At 44.3% G+C, this 27,661-nt stretch overlaps 1 protein-coding gene across 1 annotated transcript; it reads right to left on the bottom strand.

Moving 5' to 3' along the window:
- Positions 1-912: 912 nt before the first annotated feature.
- Positions 913-22,406, bottom strand: LOC123110908 (protein RETICULATA-RELATED 1, chloroplastic). The gene is made up of 8 exons (XM_044531546.1): positions 21,957-22,406; positions 21,176-21,337; positions 20,992-21,084; positions 20,796-20,911; positions 18,963-19,061; positions 18,577-18,882; positions 18,317-18,481; positions 913-1,502 (listed from the first exon to the last, which is right to left on the bottom strand). The coding sequence occupies exons 1-8, from the start codon at positions 22,344-22,346 to the stop codon at positions 1,235-1,237; spliced, it is 1,599 nt and encodes a 532-aa protein (XP_044387481.1). The 5' UTR covers positions 22,347-22,406; the 3' UTR covers positions 913-1,234.
- Between the last annotated feature and the right edge of the window lie 5,255 nt (positions 22,407-27,661).

Genomic DNA, 27,661 nt, shown 5'->3' with positions numbered 1-27,661 from the left:
GGCGTGATGGAGGAGGTTGGATGGCTGAGAAAGGGGAGAAGAAGAGGCAAGGAAAGAGATGTGGATGGGAATCCTCGGGGAAGAAGATAAGGCAGCAGGGCCAAGCGTGCGTAGGCCCATTAGGACACGCGTCGCCCTTGGGAGGCGGCAGAAGGACTCAAAAAATCAATCGGCTAAATGGAATCATTTCCCTTTTTGAAATGGGTGGAATATGTTATTATGAATTTATTTATTTCAAATGAGTGAAATATCTTATATGAAATGAGTCAAATCTATTTTCAAATATGTGAAATCAGTTCTGAAATTAGCGAAACATGTTATTGTGAAATGAGTGAAATGTGTTATTATTAAAAAAAATGAAATAAGTGAAATTTGTTATTGAGAAATGAGTGGAATATTGGTTTTTTAAACTCGCTATATTCATGGTCCGCCTTGTTTTAAAGGTCTCCTCGCCATGAGTTCAAATATATAGAAATTGAGATCAAAATTTTTGTTTGAGATATGAATGATTTTGAGTTGATAAAGGTCAAATAAATGCATGAATTAGTTTAGAAGACAGAACGGGCAGCACGTGCATGCAAGACTACTGTAACATTTCATTAGAAGCTGAGATTGATGGCACCTGAGTATCATATTTGCAGGTTGTATACCCGTGTATTCCCAAAGCAAAATTATTCACATTTTATACTGCACAGAGCATTCCCAAAGCAAAATTATTCATATTTTATACTGCACAGAGCGGCCACGGATCTGCTAGTACCTACCGGAACTGCTCAAATTTCCGCTTTGGAGACCTTATGATATTTGGGCAACCCGACCAAGTTTATTTCTTTTTCTTCGAGACAAAGGCAACCCGACCAAGTGCTATTATTACACCTCACCTCCACGCTACAAGCATACACTAAAAGCTGCTTGGTCCAAACAAAATATGCAAATATCATTTCTCATATTACGGACAGTAATGTCAATTCTCAAGCCTACCTAAGTGTGCCTAATTTGGCTCAGAAAATTGCGAGAAATTGAGATGTCAATTATTATCAGAAATCAACAAAACATACAAAATGGCAAACGGCGCGAAGCTCTCAACCACCCCACTTCGATGCCTTGGCCGGTAAACTGGCCTCTGATTCCCAATGATGGCTTTCCTCACTGCTCACACCTGGTATGACTCTCAGTACGGTAGGAGTGGAACTGAAGCAAAATTGTTCCAGCACCGCAAGCAAATCCACTAATTTCAACCTGATGCAACTTTCTTGCGGATTACTCTCTTTCGCCGGGGCTTGGACAGCTGTGCCTCAGGCCCACCCTGCTTGATGCCAAGAAGACCAAGGCCTGACACAACTGCATCCTTGGATATAAACCACCTTGACTCTTGTTGATCCGCAGCAGTAACCTCCACTGGTCTGGTGTATGCCCTAAGTAATCGATCAGAGTACTGTGGATCAGCTTCCTCTCCAAGCCAAGCGCGCCTTGACGATTCACCTATCTGAATATTCATCAATCTGCAGTACATATGCACCATGTTTAATGGTAGAACGTAGTTACATAGAGTAAGTGAATGGAGTGGCCAAGGAAAGTATACAAAATGGAGCTTTTTAGAACTAAAGCAAATATAAGAAATTCGGTTCAAAGAAGATCAAAGCACCTAAGCTATAGTGTAAAAAATGCAGCAAATTTCGGGTTAACTACTCTTCAATCTGAAAATAAACAGAAACCAGTCAAGTCTTCTTTATTTTTTCTGAAAAGTCCATGACTGACACTCTCCGTAAATAACCAACTCGCTGTTTACCAAGGGCATGAGCAGTGTGTCCATGTTTCAGAACTAAGCTAAGTAGCCACTGCATGGGGTTGACCAAGTTAGAATTTTCTGGTATTGGTACCCCGTCTAGTACCAGAACCAAGCTTTTCTGAAAAGTAACGAGTAAATCAAAGTTTCTTGTCTCAACAGTAGTGATACTTCTAGGTTTGGAAGAAGTACTACACAATGTTTATTGGCCAGCCATCTAGTTTTGGGAGAGGTACTACACACTGAAAGATTTTTGCTAGCATAGACAAGGATGTATCGGCACCAGTGTCACATATAGTTCATGCTCTAAGCATCATCGTATGAACTCTAACCAACAGCCAACTAGTACAGTACACTGTCACAAGCTAAAATGTATGCGTTAATAAGATTTGAAAGCTTTGAAACCCAACAAATTCCAGATAATGCCCAGTGGCTCATGCAATTAAACAAACCTCACAGTGATAATACATGCAACAAATATTGGGGCAGTTCCATAGTGATTGTAAATTGGACTTTGAGAAGGCTTTTGACACAGTGGAGCATGGGATAATTTTGGAGATACTTAGGGCTAAGGGTTTTGATGTGGATTTCTTGGGTGCAGGAGTTGCTATCCTCTGGAACTTCTTTTGTTTTGCTTAATGGGGTTCCTGGTAAACATTTCCAATGTAGAAGAGGGGTCAAGGCAGGGACATCCCTCTGTCCCCTTTTCTCTTTGTTTTGGCAGCTGACCTTTTACAGTCTATAGTAAATGATATGTTACACAAGGGGTAGCTGCAATTACCCATTCCTTGCCATGATAAAGATTTTCCAATCATCCAGTATGCAGATAACTCACTGTTGATTATGCCTGCTGTGGGTTCTCAGCTGTTAGCTCTCAAGGATATGCTGGCCATTTTTCCTAGATCCACTGGATTGGAGGCAAGGTTTTCGAGTCGACGAGTCGTGATGTGCCGATCGACTAGCCTGGACTAGTCGAGGGGTCTGAGTCGACTTTCAGTTACGACTCATCGACTAGTCACAACTAGTCGTTCGACTCGAAAACAGGGATTGGGGTTCAACTATCATAAATCTTCCTTGGTGCCAATTAACTTAAGTGGGGAAGGGGCTGCTAGGCTGGCTGGAGTGTTTACTTGTAATCTGGGCAAGATGCCCTTTACTTACTATGGACCAGTAGATCCCTGTCCGTAGGAGGTACTACCAGACCAATACTTGTGGACCTTTTGCCACTGGTAGACTGTATGGAGAGGAGACTCACAGCTAGCTCCTCCTTTGCTTAGGGGGGAAGGTTGCAATTGCTAAACTCTGCTATATCTTTTATGCCAAGCTTCTTTATGTGCAGTTTGAAAATTCCACCTGGGATCCTTAAACAGTTGCAGAGAATTCAGAGGCAATGTTTTTGGAGGAAAAATAAACAGGAATCTGCGCCCTCTTTGGCTGCCTGGGATTTGATTTGTAGACCTAAAAAGAAGGGCGGTGGTCTGGGAATTTTAAATTGGCTGTTCAAATGATGCAAACAAATTCTATAGTAACTTACTAATAAGGAAGATATACCTTGGGTTCAACTTATTTGGAATTCATACTATGATGTAGGTACCTCATGCAACTATGTTCTGTGGCTCCTTTTGGTGGAAGGATATTTTAGGTCTGGTGGATTCGTACAGGGATGTGTCATGGGTGATGGTTAATAGGGGGGAAACAGTCCTTTTTTGGAATGATTTTTGGCAGCTCTCTAAACCTGTGGTTCCTCTGCAACAAGGTTATCAAAGGCTTCTCTTTTGCTAAGGACCCCTTTATTACTGTCTAGGAGGTGTTGCAATGCTCTGGTTTATCCACCCTTTTCCACCTGCCTTTGTCTGATAATGCATTCCAGGAATTGCAGGCAATTCAGGGCCTTTTGGCAAATTTTAACAGGGTACAGAATAAAAATGATATTTGGAGCTGGAGCAATTCTGACAAGTCATATACAGCTAAGAGGTATTATGAGATGATCCACTCTCCGATTACTCCTAATTCACTTTTGATGTGGATTTGGAAAAGTTGATGCGCTTTAAAGATAAAGGTTTTTGCCTGGATGTTGATCATGGATAGGCTGAAGACCAAGGATATGCTGGAGAGGAGGCACTGGAATATAACTGATGGACATAACTGTATTCTTTGCCCTAGCCATTCTAGGGAGGACAGTTATAATCTTTTCTTTCAGTGTAATTTTAGTATCAGAATTTGGAACTGCAAATTTACTGGCATGCTGGAAATGATGATTGATATTGCTGTCAAAGCCAGGAAAGACTTTGCCAAGCCATTCTTTGCTGAGGTGGTGTTTACTGCATGGTGGAATATTTGAATCACTAGAAATGGCAAAGTTTTCAGAAATGAAAGACCTACTCTTGGTAGATGGAGAGCTGGCTTTATCCATGATATTTCATTATTGGCACACAGGATTAAGGCTAAATACAAAGATAAACTTCTCAGATGGGTATCCAACTTACCTCCTTTAAAGGAGTTCCTCTCTGACCTTTTGTACATGTTATAAAAAGAATTTTCTTTTCTTTTTATTGGGCCTCTTGCCTTTGTATTTACCTCTTGTACTGCCGGAAGGAATAAAATGAAATGATGTGGGGTTTTTGCCCTGCAGTCTGAGCTTTCAAAAAAAATTATTGGGGGCAGTTGCAAAACTGGGAGAACAATCTTGGTCAATAACAAGCGAAAACCGGTTTCTCGTTTGGGTCAAAGATTCTGCGGATCAGTGGAAAATTTCAAACACCACTGCAGATTGCAAGATAAGATTGCGCGACCTAAATTATAGCTGTTTTGCTATTTATCAGTTGCCTGAAAATGCAACTCAGATCAGTCGACTTAGCTAGAAAGGACAACATGGCCATACGCGACGTCGCCAGCAAGGCAAAGCCAGGACCTCAGCGGAAGCAGGGACGATGCGGCTTGCTGTGGCGTTGCTGCGGTAGAGCAGGAAGAGGGTTGACTGGTGCAGGTTGGGGGCTTCTTCATACTGATGATGCTGCTCGGATTAGACAGGGGCAGGCTTGAGACGGGGATGCTGTGTGGCGTCGCCGGCGAAGGTGAGCCGGGACCGGCCACAGCGTCGCTGGCGAGGACAAGTAAGGACATCGCCCAAGGGAGGAAGCGTAAGGAAAAAGAACAGTGACGCTTCTGGAGGAAGAAGAAGAGCAGCAGCCACTGGATTTCAGGTTGAGGGAGAAAGGGGAAATCAACTGAAACTGAAAAAGAAAAAAAACAGTTGTCTGACGCATAGGTGCTCCTAAATTATAGGAGTAATGCTTAATCGCAAGGTTGTAACCTAGAAGAATTGGAAGTTGAGGTTCCGGGTTTGAGTTAGCAACGCATGCACTTTATTTTATTTTTATTTCTGTCAAACAAGTTTCAAATTTGAGTTTTTAAGAAATCTCAGATGGCTACTAGGAAACTCTATAAAGCTGACTTTTTCGATGTCTAGATGTTGATGGACCATTGAATTATTAAGTTTCATGCACCACCGAGTAGAACCAATAGTCCTATTTGATAGTGGAGGTACTAGGTCGGTCCCAACTGGGTGACGGTTTGCGTTGTGGTCTGGCGATTCCGTAGGCAACTATGTTCCCCTCTGCGTTCGTCTTCGTCCCGTTTGGATCTGGCCGCCGGCTCGCCGCCAGCCATCCGCTCCTCTCCCTCGTCCTCGGTCCAACGCAAACCCCGTCCGAGCCCCATTCTCACCATCCCCAAATCTTCTCTAGTGAGCCTGGGGCACGGGGTCGTAAATCACCAACTACAGCTCCTTGTTCCCTTTGCTTGTGAGCTGGTCTGAGTGGCTGGATTGGAGAGGATCCATGGAGAGAGTAGTAAAGGTTGATGGAGAACATGAGGTTGTCCGAGGTAGAGAGGAAGGGTGTCAAGCTGCGGGTGTCAGCGCAGGAGAAAGGGAAGGGGGGCGAGCCGTAGGCAGTGGGGAAAATCCTGTCTGAGAAGCCTGCGCACACCGAAGCAGTCGCACTCACACTAGGTAAAGCATGGTGCCCGATCAAAGGGATCGACTGTAAGGAATTGGCCGACAACATCTTTTTGTTCACTTTCAAACATGAGTCAGGAAAGAGGAAGGCATTAGAGGATGGGCCATGGACGTTCGATAAAGATCTGATTGTCATGGAGGAGTACGTCCCGAGCAGGAGGATTAAAAAGTATGAATTCAAGGTTATGCCGATTTGGGTGAGGGTTTACCGGCTTCCACCAGGGATGAAGAATGAGGAGTCCGGCGAGCAGATTAGAGAGATGTTAGGCCAGTTTGTAGAGATTGATATGGGTCTCAACGGGCAAGCGGTGGGAAAAGTACCTCCGGATTAAAAGTCCGGATTCCTATTGCTAAACCAGTGATGAGGAAGAAGGGAGGGACAAGCAGGCCATGGTGCTATGTGAGGAGGATGATGATGAGGAGTCTTGGTGCCCGTTTGAGTACGAGTACCTACCGGCGACTTTTGCTATACATGCGGTATTTTGGGCCACGGAGAAAAAGAATGTGCAATCAAGCTAAAGAAAGGGGAGAGATCACAGTACGACATGTGGCTAAAGGCGGATATGGGGAAAAGGAGGGCATATGAGGAGGGTCGGAAGTAATAGTGGGAACAGGAGTTATGGTTTTGGACAGGTCAGCGGTGGGTCACGAAGTGATAGCCGATCTTGGTGGAAGAGCTCACAGTCAAATGAGGAGAAGGCCTCAAATGAGGAGAAGGGACCTGGAGAGAGGGTGGGGAGGAGGTAATCAGTCCAATCAAGGAGTTGGAGGGCAGTAAAAGATCTTCTGATCAAGCAAGAGAGAAACTAGAGTTTCAGGAAGATAAGATTGCGGGAGGAGAAGGTGGAGGGAAGGGGAAGGTCATTCTGGATGATAGCCTAGGAAGGCAGGGAGAAAAGGGAGATCGGGGGGTAGGAGAGGAGGAGGCGAACAAAATGAAAGGGGGTGGGAGTGTGTCCGTGGAGAGGGAAAGGGAAAAGAAGCGAGCAGATAATAAGAAGGCGGGCAAAGATGGAAGAGAGGGCAGGAATGTGGAGGGTAGGAGGTATAAGAGGGTGACTAGGGAGAAGGGGGGATCTGAAAGCAAGGGGGGAAGGGAGGAACTTATTGGTAAGAAGAGGAGTAAGCTTGATGAGGAAGGTGGGAAACCAGCAAACAAAAAGGGAAGGACCAAGGAAGCGAACGAGGAGAAGAGCACAAACAACACAGACTTATCGGCCGGGCTGCAGGAGCAGCCCCGCTAGGATCAATGAGGATTGTAAGCTGGAACTGCCAAGGGCTCAGGAACGGCCAGCAGTTCGAGGTCTCCTTGATGTGGGGAGATGGGAGGAGCCTGACATTCTGTTCTTGGCGGAGACTAAACTATATGAGGGGGAGTTGGAGAGATTTCAGTGGAAGCTAGGGCTCGCTGGCATGGTTGTGAAGAATCTGGATGGCAGAAGTAGGGGGGTGGCACTGTTTTGGAAGAGAGGGTTGCAGGTCTCGCTCCGGTCGATGGGGAGGCGACATGTAGATGTGGACGTTACGGATGAACAGGGGGTGGTTTGGAGGTTAACAGGGGTGTACGGGGAGTCTAAAATGGAGAGGAAGAGGGAAACCTGGAAGGTTCTGTACACTCTCAAGCAACAACACCAAGAGAGGCGGTTGTGGTTGTGTGTTGGCGATTTCAATGAGGTGTTGTCTAATGGTGAGAAAATTGGTGGCGTGCCTCGTTTGCAGCAATATATGAACAATTTCAGATCAGCGTTGGAATGTTGTGAGCTAGATGACTTGGGCTACAATGGAGACACCTTTACTTGGAGAAATCATAATTATGATGTGAGGAACTATATCTATGAAAGATTAGACAGAGCGACGGCTAACTCGAAGTGATGCAGTATGTTCCATGGTTTCATGGTGATTAATGGCGAGCCGCGGCACTCCGATCACACGCCCGTCATCGTATGCACGAGTGGAGAAGAAATTCGCTGGCAAGAAAGGGACAACTCTTTTCGCTTTGAGGCGCGGTGGTTCCGAGAGGATGGACGTGAGGAGGTAATCAAGGAGGCATGGAAGAGGGGTGGTGGAAACATGGGAGAAAAGGTGTCTGATGCACTGAGAGTTGTGGCTAGACGTATGCAAAAGTGGAGCCGAGAGATGGGTGAGCTCAAAGGTAGGCTTAGAAGGGCGAAGGACCTGGAGGCATGTATGAGGGAGGACGTGTCGGAGAGGAAGGTAAGGCAGGAGACAAGTTAAGGTGCGAGGTGGAGAAGCTAGAGGAAATGGTTCATATCAAATGGAGACAACGTGCACATGTATGGTGGATGAGAGACGGAGATAAGAACACTAAATTTCTCCATGCATATGCCTCAAACAGGATGAAGCAAAATAGAATTTTGGCGCTGCAGAGAGATGACGGAGTGGTAGTGGAGGCAGGGGCCAACCTAACTAATTATGTGCTCTCTTTTTTCAGGAATTATTCATCTCATCTGAGGGAACCCAACCCGTACTAACGAGCTACTTGATAAAGTGATGCCGAAGGTCACCCGTCAAATAAATGATTGTTTGTGTAGGGAGTTCACAGAGGCTGAGGTTAAAGTTGCCCTTCACAGCATAAGGGACTTGAAGGCACCGGGGCCAGATGGCATGCCGTCTTTGGTGTACAAAAAGTGCTAGCATTTCATGGGTGAATCAGTGGTGAAGGAGGTTGTACACGTGCTCAATGGGGGTCCGATACGAAGGGGTGGAATGATACTTTTGTGGTACTTATACCGAAGGTGAAGAACCCATCTCATATAAAGGACTTGAGACCCATTAGCCTTTGTAACGTGCTATACAAGCTGGTATCAGAAGTCTTGGCGAACCGCCTGAAGCTTGTCTTGCTAGATATCATATCCGAGAGCCAAAGCGCTTTTGTTAGTGGAAGGATGATAACTGACAATGTTCTTGTGGCGTACGAGTTTGACCCATTTCTGAACAAAAAGGGTGGGAAGGACGGCTACACGACGGAGTGGAGTTTCTTGCGTGCCATGACAACCAAGCTTGGTTTCTGTCAGCAATGGGAGGTGATCATGAGGTGTGACCACTGTTAAGAACAAGATCAAGTTGAATGAATCCCAAACAAAGCAATTCACGCCATCGAGAGGCCCGAGGCAGGGGGGCCGCTCTCAGCATACCTATTTGTGATCTATGCAGAAGGCTTGTCGACGTTGCTGTGGGGATGGAGAAGAGAGAGGTGCTCTTAGTGGTATTAGAGTGTGCCCTGCTGCACCCAATGTGTCACACTTGTTCTTCGCGGACGATCCTCTGTTGCTCATTAAGGCAAAACAACAAGAAGCCGAAGCGTTAAAAAGGATCCTGGAGTTGTACCAAAACTGCTCGGAACAGTGCATAAACATCAAGAAGAGTGCGATCAGGTTCAACCCTAATGTGGACGAGGAGAGGAGGAAGGCGGTCATGGAGCCTTCGGGTATAATGAACATGGCTTGGAATGATCACTACCCGGGGCTGCTTGTACATGTTGGGTGATCTGTAAGAAACACTTTTGCCTATATTAAGGATACGATCTGGGAGAGAATTCAGGGATGGATAGAGAAGTTAATCACTAAGGCAGACTAGGCAGGCAAAGAGGTACTAGTGAAGGCAGTAGCGCAAGCGATCCCCACCTTTGCGATGTCATGTTTCTATCTCACGAAGGGGATATGCGAGAAGATAAGCTCAATGATTGCGAGGTATTGGTGGAGCCAACAAGACAAAGAAAATAAAATACAGCGGGTTGGATGGAAACGCTTGATCAAACCAAAGGGGTTAGGAGGACTCGGTTTTAGAGATATCCACAACTTCAATGTGGCCATGCTCTCTCGTCGGGTGTGGCGTTTGATCCAAAACCCAGAATCCTTATGTGCAAGGGTGTTGCGGGCACGGTATTATCCGATGGGACCATTATGGAGGGCCAAGCGCGACCTGGTATCTCTTATGCTTGGAGAAGCCTACTGCATGGTCTTGATTTGGTGCGTCAAGGCTACATCTGGAGGATTGGCAGCGGCTCAAGTGTGAATATTTGGCGAGATCCTTGGATCCCCAGGGCCTGGTCAAGGGGTGTCACTACACCAAGAAACAGGAATCTCTTGGAGACCGTGGATGAGCTAATTAGTCCGATTGATGGGAAGTGGGACATGCAATTGGTGAGGGACACCTTCATGCCTGTTGATGCTCATTTGATCCTGAACATTCCTTTGCGTGATGGCACGGATGATTTCATGGCGTGGCATTATGATTCAAAGGGTCTGCATTCAGTTAAGATGGCATACAAGCTGCATGCGCAACTGTCAGGGCTGAATGGCAATGAGAGGGGAACCTCCAGCTCCAGTGGTATTGGCGGACTGATCGCTGGAGATGAGAGTTACTAGAAGAGAATATGGAGAATGGCTTGTTCCAGCAAGATCAAGATGTTTGTGTGGCGACTTGCCCGCGATTCCCTTGCCGTCCGTGCAAACCTGAGTAGGAAAGGCATGGTCCTTGATGATTTGAGATGCCCCATGTGTGGGTCTGTGCAAGAGGGCAGCGCACACCTATTTATAAAATGCAAAAAGGTGAAGGAAGTGTGGTGGGGTGGGGTGGGCTCTTGAGCTAGAATGCGTTAGAGGGCGACTTGAGGCCACTGCCTCTGCCTGTGAGGCTCTGGCCTCGTTTGGGGGTTGCCTGAACAAAAAAGAATGGAAGTTTTCCATTTTATGTGGCACTGGTGGAATAACAAAAATAAAAAGAGGAATGGGGAGAAGGAAAAGCTTAGGCAGGCGATTGCTCATGACACAGAATTGATACAGCCAAGTGTCTGGAACTATGGCCAAAGAAAAAAGTGCAAAGGAATAGGGAGGATTCAAAGTGGCAAATGCCCCAACTGGACACTCTAAAATTTCACATTGATGCTTCTTTCTATCCGGAAACCGACAACGCTGCATGGGGGTTATTGTTAGGGATCATGCAGGTACTGTGGTGGCCTGCAAGGCTGGGCGTACTGTTGGCGCCTCCAGCGCATACGCGGCAAAGCTTTGGGCAATGACACATGCTTTTGATTTGGCGTCTGAACTGGGACCTATTTGTGTGGAGATGGAGTGGAGATGGAGACAGACTCCCAGCTGCTGGCCAACGCCCTGAGTAACCCAGCAATGGATTTCTCTGAACACGTTGTGGTGCTGGATGACCTGAAGATGCAGATGAGGACGTGGTTCTCTGTATGTGAAGTTAAAAAATGATGCCGAAAAGCGAATATGGCGGCCCACTGTTTAGCTAAAATAGGCCTTTGTTATAGTGGTGATAATGCATTGTTTTGGGACTACGATGTCCCAACACAAGTTGCTGAAGTTGTAAGGAGCGATGTGCCCTCGCAGTAATTTAAGCTTTTGCTTTCTGCCTCAAAAGAAAAGGAAAGTCCCAATTGATGGGAGAAGATGGGCCTAACCGTGGACAGAAGTTGGGAAAAACAATTTTGTTATTTAGATGGCCAACGCCGAGACTTGAACCCATGACCTCTTGGCTCTGATACCATATTAAGTTTCATGAACCAGTTGGTTGGTCAGTTCAGATTTTTGGTTCTACTGGTTGGTGCATGAAACTCAACTGAAATGAACCCAAAACCTAGACAATTAGGCACACTAGATCAAGGATAGCAAGGTCAAATCCAGCAGTTACTGCATAGCAAAGCAAGCTAAGGATGAATGAATTCATATTTATGGATTAGATACTTTTTTGGAATGTGGTAACTGATAATTATAGGTTGGGAGTTTTCCAGGTACCTAGTCGAAAAACAGTAACACACCAGTTCAAATAAACAAACAGGCCAGTGCTTCCCTTTTCTCGAATGTTAATGGCAGGAAACAGCCACTGGCTTTGCATTAAAACTCCGGGAAACCCATGTTATGTAATGCATTGACAATAAAAATTGTATGGTTTTTATCTTATCTACAAATGATATTGACCGTGTATGGAAAAATTAGGCTGCATAAAGGCGCTTACTTAGGCGCTGGGCAGAGGCCAACGACCCCGCTTTGGCCATTGGCAATGGTGCATGCGTTCAGTGAGGCCCTCTGGCAGTGGCAGCAGGAGAGGAGAGGGGAGGAGAGGGATGCGGGGAAGGGAAGGAGCAGCATGTGTCGCCGCTGTTGGTGCATGAAACAGAGGACGAAGGAAAGAGTGACCCAGAGAGAGATAGAGAGGGGGTGGGGGCGCAGAGATGGTACTAGGGTTTCTGAGTGGGCCTTATTGGGCTATGTTGTCAATAGGCCGAATCAAAGGGACTTCACGCTCCCAACTTGCCACTGAGACCTCCCGGAGCTCAGCACCACCATGATCTCACAGGACTTCAAACCTCCACACGGCTCAGTTTTCCTGTTAGCATCTTCCCTCCTAGGGCCCAACGCTGCCCTTTCTTCCCCTAAACAACCATATAAAACATCTAGGGGCAGCTTAGTCAAGCTAGGAAAACGGGTATTTAGACATAAGCTGATTGATCTATATGTTTGACTAGTTTAGATCCAGTGTCAAATGCTTGATTTCTCTCTACTTTCCCATTCCAAGGTAAGAATGTTACAAGAATATCAATAAAATCTCTGTTTATCATTGACTCATCAAGCAAACATAGATAAGGGGCGGCAGACTGCAAATATAGCTTATCAATGTCAACAACTAAACTAGTATCCAACACCAACAGTGAGATGAAACAATGGAAGCCAAGTGTCAATCTAGAGAGAGGGAAAGGAAAAGAAAACCAACACGGGATTTAGCTCATACTCTCACCATGTCTCGACCACATGACAATTATGAGAAGAGTAATATACTAGTATGGCATGTATTGTCAATAGATTAACAGTCAGCTAACAACTCTGTTCCATAATATATTTGCAGTGTACATATCCAGTAAGCACAAAATTGAAGTAACGTCCAATTCCATCACATTGTACTCAAATTTTGTACTCCCTGGCATGCATGCTATAGTGAAACAGAGAGAGTATAACTGGCATTGCTGCTATACATACTGACAACAGGAAGTCATTCGCCTATGAGATATTCCATGTAAAACTAATGCACTAAGACTGAAGCAGCACAAAGGTTGTGGAGGAGCAACTCCACCTTGCTGCTACAATGTGTACAGCACAAGTGTTGAAGGAACAGCTTCAACGTGCTGCACTAGATATCGCTCTAGAAGCAAATGTAGGCTGATAGGGCAGCAAGAGTTCAATCCAGAACTCCTAGGGCACAAGATCTACTCCAAGATCTTAGATAAGAACAACAAGTTCTATTATAGTTAGGGGTACATAGTCTGGGTGCAAAGTAGAGGTGAGGGCCTCTATTTATAGGGCTTTGGGAAGCCTTCACATACTTCTACTTATATCTAGAATACTCTAGAAACATTATTTAAGGTTCACCATTCTACTCATAGCTACTCACAACTAGAAGACTCTAGAAAACAGTAGGTAGGATAAAGAAAAGAAAAAAAATACTAAACCACAACAGAAGTATCTAGAAGTAGCCAAACAGATTTGACATATGATTATATTTTCATGTTCCTCCTCTACTGTTCCTCATCATTCTCCCCTGGTTGTTTGGAACTCGCCCTCGAGTTATCTTCATAGAGCGCTTCTTCTGGATGGTAGAGAGTCAAGTCCGCAACATTGGAAGTGTTGGAGATACCCATATCGCTTGGAAGATCTATCACATAAGCATTATCATTTATCTTCCTCACGATAGAGAAGGGCCCATACCTTCGCTGCCTAAGTTTCCCTTTAACACCTAAAGGCAGCCTCTCTTTTCGAAGGTAGACCATCACCTTATCATCGGCTTGGAATGATTTTAGCCTCCTTTTGCAATCAGCAAGTTGTTTATATTTCTGATTTTGTGCTTCCAAAGCACCGCGAATCTCTTCAAATAACTCGGTGTAATTATCAGCAAAGGACAATGCTGATTTTGAGTTTCCCCTTGATGGTAGCTTCACCAGGTCCACCACAAGTGATGGAACTTTAGTGTAGATAATGGAAAAAGGGCTCCTTCCTGTGGATCTATGCTTGGAGTTATTGTAGGAGAATTCTGCAAGAGATAAAGCCAAATCCCATTGTCCCTTTCTTTCTCCACAAATGCAACGGATCAGATTACCCAAAAACTTGTTCACCACTTCCGTTTGTCCATCTGTTTGTGGATGAGCAGTGCTAGAAAATTTCAATTCAGTGTTGAATTGCTTCCACAAAGTGAGACAAAATGCAGCAAGAAACTTGCTATCACGGTCTGAGACGATGGACCTTGGTACTCCATGAAGTCTGACCACTTCTTGAAAGAATAGGTTTGCCACATGATGAGCATCCGTTGTTTTGCGGCATGGGATGAAATGAGCCATCTTAGAGAATCTATCCACGACCACAAATACAGCATCACTTCCTCGTCTTGTTCTTGGCAAGCCCAAGACGAAGTCCATAGAAATGTCCTCCCATGGAGCGACAGGAACAGGCAAAGGCATGTATAACCCTGTGTTCTGGACTTGGCCTTTGCAGATCTGACATACGGGGCACCGTTGAACGAACTTTCCAGCATCTCTCTTTAGTTGTGGCCAAAAGTAGCGAGCTTCCAGGTTAGCGATAGTCTTGTCTCGTCCAACATGGCCACTAAGATCACTTGAATGGAGCTCTCTAACCAGCTTGTCACGTAGAGAGCTTCTTGGAATGCACAAACGATCATTTTTGAAGAGATGTCCATCTTGCATCAAATAGTCATCACCTAATGGTTGGCCCCTTGCGTGCTTTACCCAAACATGGCCAAAGTCTTCATCACCCTCATACAACTCCTTTATTGGATCCATGCCCGGAAGTTCAGCTTCAAAAGAAGTCAAGAGGCATGCACGATGACTCAAAGCATCGGCCACTGTTAGTTATTCCAGATTTATGCATGATGAGATAGTTAAATCTCTCCAGATATGCTGCCCATCTTGCTAGCATGCGGTCAGCATGCCTTTGATTTCTAAAATGCTTCAAGGCAGCAAATAGACTTTCCAAGTTTTCAACGCTCTGAAAACGGCGTATAATTCTTGCTGATAGGTACTCCATTTCTGTCTAGCTTCACTTAACTTCTCACTAAAGAAAGCAATGGGCTTCCTTTCTTGAGATAGGACAGCTCCAATGCCTACTCCACTTGCATCACACTCCAACTCAAAAGTCTTGTTGAAATAAGGTAGTACCAAGACAGGAGCTTGTGATAGCTTTTGTTTAATCTCATTGAAGCTAGCTTCAGCTGCTTCTGCCCATTGGAACTTTCCTTTCTTCAAGCACTCGGTAATTGGTGCCATGATAGTGCTGAAATTCTTAACAAATCGCCTATAGAAAGTTGCAAGGCCATGAAAGCTTCTTACCTCAGAAATGGTCTTAGGAGTTGGCCATTCTCGGATTGCTTCAACCTTAGAATCATCAACACGAATGCCGTCACATGTTATGACGAATCCTAGGAAAAGAAGTTGTGTTTGCAGGAAAACACATTTCTTCAAGTTGACGTAGAGCTCATTTTTCCTTAGTACTTCTAGCACCTTCCGAATGTGATCAAAGTGTTCATCCTCATCCTTGCTATAGATCAAGATGTCATCGAAATAGACCACAACAAAGTGGGATAAGAAGGGTCTAAGGACTTGATTCATTAAGTGCATAAAGGTACTTGGTGCATTTGAGAGTCCAAATGGCATGACTAGCCATTCAAACAACCCTTCCTTTGTCTTGAAGGCGGTCTTCCATTCATCCCCGGGTCTTATACGGATTTGATAATATCCACTTCTTAAATCTAGCTTTGTGAACACTCTTGCTCCACTAAGCTGATCCAACATATCATCCAAACGGGGAATAGGGAATCTATACCTTACGGTGATCTTGTTAACGGCTCTACTGTCCGTACACATGCGCCAAGATCCATCTTTCTTTGGCGCGAGTAGGGCTGGTACAGCACATGGGCTAATACTTTCTCGAATGTGCCCCTTTTGCAACAATTCCTCCACTTTCTCCTTCAATATATCATGCTCCTTTGGGCTCATTCGATAGTGTGGAAGATTAGGAAGACTTGCTCCCGGAATTAAGTCAATTCTATGTTGAATTCCTCTCATCGGTGGCAAGCCATGTGGCTCCCCAAGTATGTTCTGAAATTCTGCCAATAAACCACGTACCTTTGCTGGAATTTCAACAGTCAGGTGCTCTTCTCCCTTTACAACAAGTGTAGCACACAAATCTGCCTCCTTCAAGTCTTCCATAAACTCATGAGAGGTATGGGAGATAGTTAACATAGTTTTCCCCTCCTCCTTAGAGGTATTACCTTCGGTTTTGTTTGGTAAGATAATGATCCTTCTCTTGTTCCAAATGAAAGAGTAAGAATTTTCCTTGCCCTTGTGTGTAGCATCCACATCAAATTGCCAAGGCCTCCCAAGAAGAACATGGCCGGCATCCATGTCAACCACATCACACAACACATTTGAGCGATAATGCTTACCCAAAGAAAGTGGCAGGTTGCATTGTTTGGTGATCCTCATATTCACTCCTTTCTTGATCCATCCAATAGTGTAGGGATTTGGATGATCATGGTTTCAAGCTTTAAATGGTCCACCAACTTCTGGGAGATAAGATTCTCGCAGCTGCAACTATCAATTACTAGTTTGCATACCTTGCCATTCACCGTGCATTTGCTCTCAAATATTTTCTTCCGTTGTGTGTCATTGAGTTGTGGTGTGGAACATAGGACACGCTGGATCACACATACCACCTCTTCACCTTCTTCTTGACAAACCTCTTGTCCGTCTACATCTTCAGATTCGTATTCTTCCTCATCGCTTTCACCATCATGGATAGTCGTGTTAACAAATTTCCTTAGTGGGCAACCGCTGGATATGTGTCCCTCTTTACCACATTTATAGCACTTTGGGCCTTCATTTGCCTTACCCTTGCCTCTAGTTTGCTTCGGGATGGGCTGTTTTGTCTTTGGTGGAGTGGCCTTTTCTTCCACTCTATTAGGTTGGCTCCTAGATGAGCCTTCGGTATGAGGATATGAAGGATATGGAGCCTTAGTTGTCTTTCTCATCCTCACAAACCTCTCGGCCTTTAAGGCTAGAGCTTGTGCTTGATCAACGGACCAGATTTGTTGCATCATCAATCGATCTTGAATAGCATCATTGAGACCATTGATGTACCTTGCAACTTGTTGCTCTTCAGTTTCAGCAAGGTTGCACCTCACTTGTAGCCTTAGAAACTCCTCCGTGTAATCTGAAACAGTCCTATTTCCTTGAGCACAATTTTGAAATAGGATAAATAAGATCTGGTCATAATCAGCGGGCAAAAATCTCCCTTTCAAGAGGCCTTTCATTTGTCGCCAAGTTCTAACACGAGGTTCTCCTCTCAGCCTGCGCTCCTCTTGAACGCGATGCCACCATGCACCGGCTCCTCCTTTCAGCTTGTATGCGACCAAAGGAACTCTACGATCTTCCGGAACCTCCATGACCTCAAAGAAAGTCTCCACTTCATATAACCAATCCAGGCACCCTTCAATGTCAACATTTTCATTAAAACTTGGGATCTCAGCTTTCACCTTGTATGTATCTCTTGCATATTTAGGGCTGGGTGCTCTCCAATATGCGTAGAGATTTGGTTCTTCAAGGGCATCATCATATTCTTCACCTTCAGAAGCCTCAACATAAATTGGCCTTCTTGAAGCATGTTGAACAACATGTTGTCGTGACGGTCTTGCTCCAAGATTACCTCTCCTTCTTCCTTGATGAACATCTTCCTCTTCTGTAGATGAATCTCCTTCATTGGTAGCAGGGGGGACACCCTTTCTTATCATCTCAACCAGCTGGTCAAATCTCCTATTTAGATCTTCACGCGGCTCTTTGATTTGTTGTTCAGCAGCATTCACCCTCTTCTCCAATTGCTCCATTGCTTGCTGCAACTTGCTCTCGAAGAGGACAGCAAGAACGATTATGGGTCAACGAGGCTCTGATACCACCTGAAGCTGCACAAAGGTTGTGGAGGAGCAACTCCACCTTGCTGCTACAATGTGTACAACACAAGTGTTGAAGGAACGGCTTCAACGTGCTGCGCTAGATATCGCTCTAGAGGCAAATGTAGGCTGATAGGGCAGCAAGAGTTCAATCCAGAACTCCTAGGGCACAAGATCTACTCCAAGATCTTAGATAAGAACAACAAGTTCTATTATAGGTAGGGGTACATAGTCTGGGTGCAAAGTAGAGGCGAGGACCTCTATTTATAGGGCTTTGGGAAGCCTTCACATACTTCTACTTATAGCTGGAATACTCTAGAAACATTATTTAAGGTTCACCATTCTACTCATAGCTACTCACAACTAGAAGACTCTAGAAAACAGTAGGTAGGATAAAGAAAAGAAAAGAAATACTAAACCACAACTGAAGTATTTAGAAGTAGCCAAACAGATTTGACATATGATTATATTTTCATGTTCCTCATCTACTGTTCCTCATCAAAGACAACAGGTCAGTGTAGATTTACCTTAGTGTTGTACCAATGAAGATTGCCATGCTAAGAACATCAAAGCGCTTGATCATATATTGATCTAGTCCACACAATAATTGATATCGCAAGTTTGCATATAATCCTAGAAAAGCTCCATAACCAAGGGCATTGGTGCTGACATTAGGAAGGGTCACCGATAACCTACCAAGGGATTGACAGAGTTTTCCATGAATGGATTAGAGAACCACCAGAAGAAAGCTTTAATGGACAAAGAAACAGTTAATGACCAAGCCAACCTGCCATCCTTCCTTGCGGATAGGGCTTTCGAGATACCACCCTGAATAGATCCAGCAACTACCCCAACCAGGCTAAGCTCAGCAGCCTTGTAAAGGAATGCACTAATTCGTTTCTGCAGATCAAACTCTCTCAAAGGATAACTCTTCTCAAATATGTTGTTAGGAAGTTTCTCAATGGCATTTTGGAAGTCAAATCGGGATGTACTCCCATATGAACGGCATGGTGCCAGAAGCCCCAGAATCACAAGGTTGCAACATGATGCAGTCAAAGCATTGACAACGGCCAAATCCCATTCTTGCTCAAACCTGATTACTTGAAGGTGTAACATGGTTTAGATGAAGTAGTAAATATTGACCTATTAAACATCAGATAAGGTACAGCATACCTCTCCTTACGAATATTCATCTCCCACCAAACAGATGAGGCAAAAGTAGCCAAGAACTCAAAAGCCATCTTATGTGGGAATGAAGGATCTGCAAGTGTTCTGCATTACAAAGAAAACATAATAACTAAAACTGGTGATGGTAGCACTGATGCAGTAATGAATATTCAAGGTTTGAAACCAAGTCACCCATCATATGTAAGCAGTTATTGTTTAGTTCAGCAACACACGAGACAACTTGGAAGGATGCATATTAATTAATAAGTAGATCTGGCATTCCAATGGAGACAAACAAATATGATTAAAGAAATAACCAGCAACCAAAAGATGAGCAAGGATTGACATAAAGCATGAACTTCCAAGTGTGAATCCACATCTACAGATGAACAAAACAAACAGTATCCGGCCAGCATGAATTATGAAAATATCTGGCTACAGCTCTACCTTCACAGCCACTGTACTAGCTATCGCTTCAATGTGTTCAGCTTGACATGTTCTTCTGTTTTTCTTGTTTACTTGTGTTATTACTGCACTAGGATTTAATTTTGGGAAATGTTATGAACCGGACGGCCAGCGCAGCCTCGCGCCGGTTGCCTCTCACGGACGGGCGTCCACGCACCATGCCCATCCTTTCCCTTATCTTATCCCCTTCTCCACCTCGCCCATTCCTGTCAAACCTTATCCTCTCCCTCCCGCCGTTCTCCCTCGCTCAATTTCTTTCTGCTCTCTCTCTCTCTCGTCTCGCATCAACCGCTGCGGCAAGCACCTCCCCGCGCGACCCGGGATTCTCCCTCCGTCAATTCTCACGCTCCCCGGCGTGCATCAGAGCTGCGGCCGAGGCTCGGCGAAGCTGCGCAGCACTGACGTGCTGCGACCAGCTACAGTGGAGCTGCGACCGGCACGAGGCGGAGCGGCAACGAGCTGCAGCCAGCACCCTTTTTTTGCTGAAACCAGAGAAAGCGAACCAAATGCTATGATCGGTGCCGTTTTTTTGCTGGGACTAGATACCCGGGGGGGGGGGGGCGACCGGCGGCCTAAAGAGGTACAACCAGCGAGAGAAAAGGCTGGCCGGCCAGTGAGCAACCGCAAAAAGCTACCGGAGAAAGCTACAACCAGTGACGGAAAAAGCTTCAACTGCCGCAAAGCGCAACAGTGATCAAGGTGAGCTAGGGAACTCGTGACCGCGAGATGTTGCAACCTCGACGGTGCGAGCCGTGATGCTGCAACTGGCAACCGCAAAGCTTCAACCGACAAGCTGTTCTGCTACGATGGCGACCGGCGGCGACGGGGAAAGCTGCGAGTTGACGGCACGGCGGGGCGGGGCTGCCTCGCCTCACCGGGGACGATGACACCAACGGACGCGGGGATGCTGCAGCGAGCGCGACGCGTGGCGGTGCTGTCTCACCTCGCCGGGAGCGCATGTGCACGGAGTCTTTTTCCTCACCTAGGCAGGGGATCTTTTGTTCCTCGCGTGGGTTGACACAACGGGATGAGGATGTGCAGATCCAACGGCTGCGTCTGGGCCAATCGTACGGCGCGCAGGACCCAACGGCATGAGGACGCACAGATTCAACGGCTGCGCCTGGGCCAATCATACGGCGCGCAGGGTCACCAACCGAGGCCTTTGGCCAGTCGACCAGCGCCTAGAGCTGCCCTTTAATTTTTCATAGCTATAGAACGGAAAAATAACATAAGTACGGAGAAATGTAAACACAAGCTGTACCAAGGGCACAAAGCTGCAACATTAGGAACACATGCCTAGCATCCAAACTGCATATATCAATATCAATATATAGAGAATGCCTGAAGGAAGTGTGCAAATGATTTGGGTGTTACCTTCCAACAAGACCTCGGGATAGCCATCCAGGTAGAGCTCGTGAAAAAGACCTAGTGTGTGTTGGTCTTGAAAACACTGACAAGAATCGCACCATCTGAGCAGAACTTACCAAACCCTAGATTGATCTATCACATTTAGTCTACTGTTCAAACCATTTCAAAGTATGCAATGAGAATGAGCAAGACAAACATCTACCATCTCATAAGCCTGACGGAGACCAGCAGGTAAACTAATCATCGTTTTGCACCACTCTTGCATTACAGCATCTATAAACTCTCTATTAAAAAGCTGCAATAGAATAAGCAGTAATCAACACACAAGCCCAATCTTTATCGGGATTCAGATGCTGCTTCTCTGAAGAAAATATCAGAAATTTCACCTCCTGTATAACAATTCGTCTCCTGAAAAGTCCACCATCTTCTTCCTCTCCATCATCAAAATCATCAAAGTAATCGTCATCATCTCCGTCATCATCCCCGCCATCACCACCACCATGGCCAATTCTCTTCCCAATATCTCCACCACCACCACCTGTCGCCAGCTGCAATGTGCGAAGAAGCACATGATGGATGGTAACAGCAATGAGAACTTTGTAGTAAACTAGCCTCATATGTTTGATTAATCTGTAATTCAATACACCAACTAAAAATTGTGTACAAGTCATAGTTCATGATAAATAAACATTGGATACCTAAGTATTGATGTTTGAACCATTGGCGTGTACATTAAACATCATGCATATATGTCTTGTTGTTTCAATCCCAAACAGTACAAACTTATTGTGTTCTCCTGATTTTGATATTTCGTGTTAATGTGCTGGCGCAGGTGGTGGAGGAATTGTACAGCCCAATCCTAAGTCAAAAGGATGGAAAAGGAGTAATACTTATACCATCACAAATAATATATATAACACTACTCATCAACACAAAACACAAGGTTCTCCGCACCAACAGGCTTTATCCATTATTTTGGTATCCCCGTCCACTTGTACAGCCATCTGATTTCAGAGCGGGTTCCTACTTGATTCATATATATCAGTGCCATGTTACTCAATAACGAGGGGGCAAGGACAACATATCTCTCAGAAATTCCCTAAACCTATCTCATAAATTCACTTGTTTTTGCAGTTTTAATCGACTGGAAATAACAGGATTGGCTACCTCGGGCATGATTTTCTTCTTGCGTTGGGATAGGTCAAGCTTGGCCTTCTCGAGCGTGACGGCGCCGAACGCGCCGTACTGCTTCCCGCCCTTCATCGCCGGCGGTACGCGGGGAGGCGCAGCCGCGGGTGCCGCGGCGCTGAGGGCGGACGCCGCGAGGCAACGCTCGAGCGAAGAGGCTGCTTCGGAGCGATCGCCTCGCCCGGCGGCAGACGGTGACGCGGCGGAGGAGGCGCAGGCGGAGACGGCGAGGCCTAGGCCCCGCCGGCGAGGGGCACGATGGCGGCGGCATGAAGGCAGGAGACGGAGGAGGCCGCTGGTGGGGTTGGGATGGGAGGGGTGGCCGTGGGCGTGGGGGAGGTTAGGGTGGAAGGCGGCGAGGGACGCCATCGGAGAGAGAGGGGGTAGCGGTCGACGCCCTCGGAGGGTCGTGCCGTCGCAGGGCTTTATCGAAAGCGGGGGCTATCTTCTGATTTAGGTGCTCTTATATGTGATTTTGTTTTCTCTTTTACTCCCCATTAAAGCGCAGGGAAATGGAAATTGGTAATCATTAACACTATTAGCTTGTTGCCCGTACACTGGCACGGGACAATGAACATATAGATAAGGATATGTACTCCCTCCGTTCCTAAATATTTGTTTTTTTAGAGATTTCAAATAAACTACCAATACGAAAGTATATATAGACATATTTTAGAGTTTAGATTCATTCATTTTACTCTGTATGTAGTCACTTGTTGAAATCTCTAAAAAAATAAATATTTAGGAACGGAGGAAGTATGTCATATGTGGTCTATGGTTGTGTTGCGATAAGTATTTTGTTGTAGCCTCATCCTCGCTGCCTCCTCTGCTATGTTGTCTGCCACCGACAATGGAGTCTCCTCTTTGTGCTCCTCTATCGTTGTTGACTTCTATCTCCCTTACACCCTCATCCGTGATCTTTTCTTGCCTCGCCTGTCAAAACTACATGTTTGATGGTCACATCACCCAAAACTGAAGTGGCCTCGTCCCCTTGCTTTCCTACCCAAGGAGAAATCCTCCCCATCGCTCCCATTCATTTTTTGAGCCATCCGTCATGTTGAGCCTGCTGTCATCTTTAACCCTCTCCTTCATGCCCTCCCTGCCCGACCTTGTCTAGCACCACATCGTCCTCCCCGCCATCAATTTTTGCAGTCTTACTCCTGCTTGCTTTCCTTGAACTCCCTCTTGATTTTCGAGCCATGTTGCCATGTTCTGCTTGTTGCCTACAAGTGAATTGCCCATGATAAGATCGATTAGTAGTTTTTCGTTGCACGAAAATGTTTTTCCCAAACATGTGGGTTGTGCTTCAGTTGAACCTATCTAGTTTTTCGTATTCCTACAACCTGGTAAAGGTGCCCTCCATTGGGTGGAATACATATTGTCATGATGCCAAAATGAGTAAGGACAATGATCCAAGGATTACCAAATATTGAAGAAAGATAACAAAAAAGTAGGACAAGGATAGAAACTTGGTTCATACATATGATGTATTATATAATTGAAAATGAAAAACATAATTTCTCTATCATTTACATCCAATATTAGCACAACTACAAATTTTCTTCTTTCACACTACATAACGACTGATTGCAAGCCTTATATTGTTCAGTCCTTGACTGCTTTCTAGCCTTGACAAAAATTATCCTTCAATTTCCAAAAATATTTAAATGGAGCCTCAAACAAGCAAACATGTCATTTCAGGTTTCACACAAACTTGACCTTGGAAATCCTAGAAACATACATCATCTCAAGAAGGCAAAACAACATCTAAACACTTGAAGTACTGGATTAGAGATTGATAAATTTCAATAGTGATGTTCCCTTCAATGACCTCAAAGTCTTCAAGTACTTGTTAAGGCATATATGATAACAATATCTCTATTTTACTAAGTATATGTCCTATGTAAATTATAACAGCAACTGGTGATGAGAACATCAATATCATTGTTACACCCACAGCCCCTGTTGCTATACATAATGGACCAATTACTAGAGCTCGCGCACGCCAATTAAATTACCAGGTACTTTCGTTTGTTGGTAATGATTCTAATGTTCATGAGAATATGATGTTGCTAAATTGGATACATTTGTTTTGCTCACAAATGAAGGTCCTAGCTTGGAGAAGGATGAACATTGGAGCAAGAACAAGCATGGAGATGATGGCATGCGCAAGGGGAACAAGAACGGAGTTACAAGTGATGATTTCAGGATGTTGAAGCCACCATAATGAGTACATGAAGCCTTAGACGAAATATACAAAATGCTACTTCATAATTTTCGTCCAAAGGCTATTCTAGGTGCTGCGTCACCTTATTATTGGGCCAGGCCCATGTATTTTTAAAATACTTGATTATAGGCTATTTTTAGAGTCCGTATGTGTGGGGAAGCAAGAGTTAGGATTGGTTTCGGACCCCTCCCTCAAGGGCAACGAAATTCCCCCCTCTTCCTCCATATATACAGCCCTTAGGGCGTCCTTTAGACTTTGGGTTTTGTTTAGATTAAAAGTTCGCCATAGCTGCAACTTCGCGTACTTCGTTTGTGTTCAACGACCAGACCAAGACGCCACAGAATCCCATCTAGATCAATAAAGCTTTCATCTTATATTCCCAATATCCAGATTGCAATCTCAGTTTCTTGCTTGTTCTTCGTTTGCTCGCAGGAAATAGACCCTCGTAGTCAGGTTGATCGTGCTCCGGCGTGATCAATAACCTCTCGGAGTTGGTTTAGCGATTGCTAAGGCGCGACGTCCTCGCACGTACGTAGTCGGATCGTCGAAGTCTACTCCTCCAAAATGACAATCACCATCTCATCAAAAGACTGGACACCTTTGCCCCTATCAACTGGGAAAGTATTATGCGTACATATTGTAGTAAAACAAGTTTTCAACTGTGAATCACATGCGTCAGTAATTACGATTGCTATGAGCAGCATGAATAAAAAAATACATTATGTGCAAAAGATGGGGAATGCAACTTAATTTTACCTATGAGAAGGCTTCTAACAAAAAAACACCGAGAAACACAAACAATGGTTCTAATTAGAAAGGAGCAATGCAAGTGGATATGGTTTAAATATTGATTTGATGTCATCTTATGTATTTTTCTCGTAAGATAAATGTTTCCTGGAACAAAAAGATTATGCTTACTACGTACAAATTAATTTCTAGCAGTAGCCATAGCACATCATAAACCAACTTGACAGCAAGAACTTAGATTAGAAGAAACATTGCTAAATCAAGTAAGGAGAAACAACTACACTATCAAACTATCTGCCATTTGCTCTGAAACACGTCAAGGTTCTATTTTCAGTTTTAAGAATAGAAGACAATATTAGTAATTGATTAAAACCAGAACCGTGAGTTACAAAGAAATGGAACATCTGTACAATGAGGGATACTATTTATGAAAGTAGCACAACTACTGCACTCTAATAACACGAAAATGATGAATTTTGAGACATCGTATGTGTCTGTTCTGCAACCCCATTATTCAGTAGCCAAAAAATACTTACTATTTGGATTATTCAATGGTCAGGAGAACAAATTATTACCAAATGTAACCAATGGTTCCTCTTTATCTAATTAAGTTTCGTGTACTTGCCAAAAAAATCAAGTACTGTATGGCATATCAATCTAAGATTACAAATTAACAATCCATATGGCATCATCATTTATCCGATGTGGATTGATACATGTAGTTCCTTTTAGAGTTTTTTGAACATTCAGCATGACATGTAGGAAGCACTGTGATTTGATGCTTTGGTTTTAGAATATAATAACTAACATATTTTATCAATACTAACAAAATGAAGTTTCTCACATATACCAATCAGAATTGATTCGTCATTGCATGGTAAATTAGGAGTTGGTAAGTTCATATGGCTTACATTTTCTTATGAGACATCACACACTATATGTGTTATACTTGGCCTTCAATGTGTGCTCGCATAAACCTTCCATAGAAGTGAGCTACATAGAAAGTCGGCATGATTTCGATTACAATACTCAATTTCTAAAAAGTAATGAAAGAATCAGTCCTAATACATAGATCAGGGCATGTATATTATTACAGAGAAACCATAGATAACTATGTTGATTTGCCCAAGAAAACGACATGCTTCAGTGGCAACAGGAATTCAGCTAGCTAGAAACCTACAAAGAGGCAAATCAATTCCATGCCTACAAAAGTAAAGAGTCAAGTTATACCTGCAATATATGATCAAACTGAAATTGGAGGTAGCTAAAATTATTTATAGGTTCAAGATAAATAATATCTATACTATTAAAAAATTAGAACTGCAAAGGAAATATTATTGCATATTATTTGAAAGAAACCGACAAACTATAAATTTTGTGGTTGAAGTTGTAGGAAAATTAACTTTTTCCTGTACATAAAAACCTTACTACTTTTTTCTATTGATATATGCAGACGAGATACTGTTCCTTCAATGCAAAATGCATGAAAATTTCATATGAATGTCTTACATTACAAAATCATCGATATGGATTCTTTTTGGAATACAATAAAGGATTCATGTGTAACCAAAGCACCGCATACAACCTACAGTCAGAGAGCTTACTTTTAGCATGGGTGACAACTTGCTGGAATGATGGTGATTTGAACATATCAGTCCATGGGTCGTTGACTGAAGTGATCAAGGCGGTGCTGAATACCATGGAGGAGTAGCAAGTTAGTTGGACACTATATATGTCGAACAGAGCAGCACATATCCTAGCGAAAGAGGCTTGTGATAATAAGTTCTGTAAAGAGTGGTTGCACATACCACCACAACGTGTATCAGAGATGTTGTAGTAGTTGAACGCCATTAATAAGAACCACAAAGCCCTTCTAAAAAACAACTTACTTCTCGTCTAAGAAAAATGCACTATAACAATCTGTAAATTGTACAAGACATAACCAAGAATCAAGATCGAGTTAGAGCTCTCTATTCAGATCCAGACCAAGAACAATAGAAAATTTAAGAGAGAGATAATAGTATGAGCTTACTGGGTGGAGTCGGCATTGCGGACCAGTAGCAGAAGGCCTCGACGGCAAAAGGGATCCCTCGTCTCGTTGTCAGTGTTAAGCAAGGACAGGGAGAAGACGTCCAAGTTGTGACGCCCCCGATTCAATCGTACACTAATCATACGTGCAAACGTGTATGATTAAGATCAGGGACTCACGTGAAGATATCACAACACAACTCTAAACATACATAAAAGTCATACAAGCTTCATATTACAAGCCAGGGGCCTCAAGGGCTCGAATACATAAGCGCGATACACAAGCGAGTCAGTGAAAACAAGAATATCTGAGTACATACATAAGTTAAACAAGTTTTGCCTTAAGAAGGCTAGCACAAACATCAACGATTGAAGAGGCAAGGCCTCCTGCTTGGGACCTCCTAACTACTCCTGGTCGTCGGCGGTCTCCACGTAGTAGTAGGCACCCCTTGGGTAGTAGTAGTCGACGGGGGTGGCATCTGGCTCATGGGATCCACCAACTGGTTGTAACAACCAAAAAGAAGAAAGAAGGGGGGAAAGGGTAGCAAAGCAACCGTGAGTACTCATCCAAAGTACTCACAAGCATCGGATCTATACTAAGTATGCACTGATATCAAATGGAAGGGTTGTACCTGTGGACTACACTACAGAATGCCAGAATAGAAGAGGAAAAGCCTAGTCT

Source organism: Triticum aestivum, chromosome 5B (assembly GCF_018294505.1).
Source record: "Triticum aestivum cultivar Chinese Spring chromosome 5B, IWGSC CS RefSeq v2.1, whole genome shotgun sequence".
Classification (NCBI taxonomy): Eukaryota; Viridiplantae; Streptophyta; class Magnoliopsida; order Poales; family Poaceae; genus Triticum; species Triticum aestivum.
The sequence above is the reverse complement of the archived record's forward strand: the minus strand, read 5'-3'. Positions and strand labels throughout refer to the sequence as shown.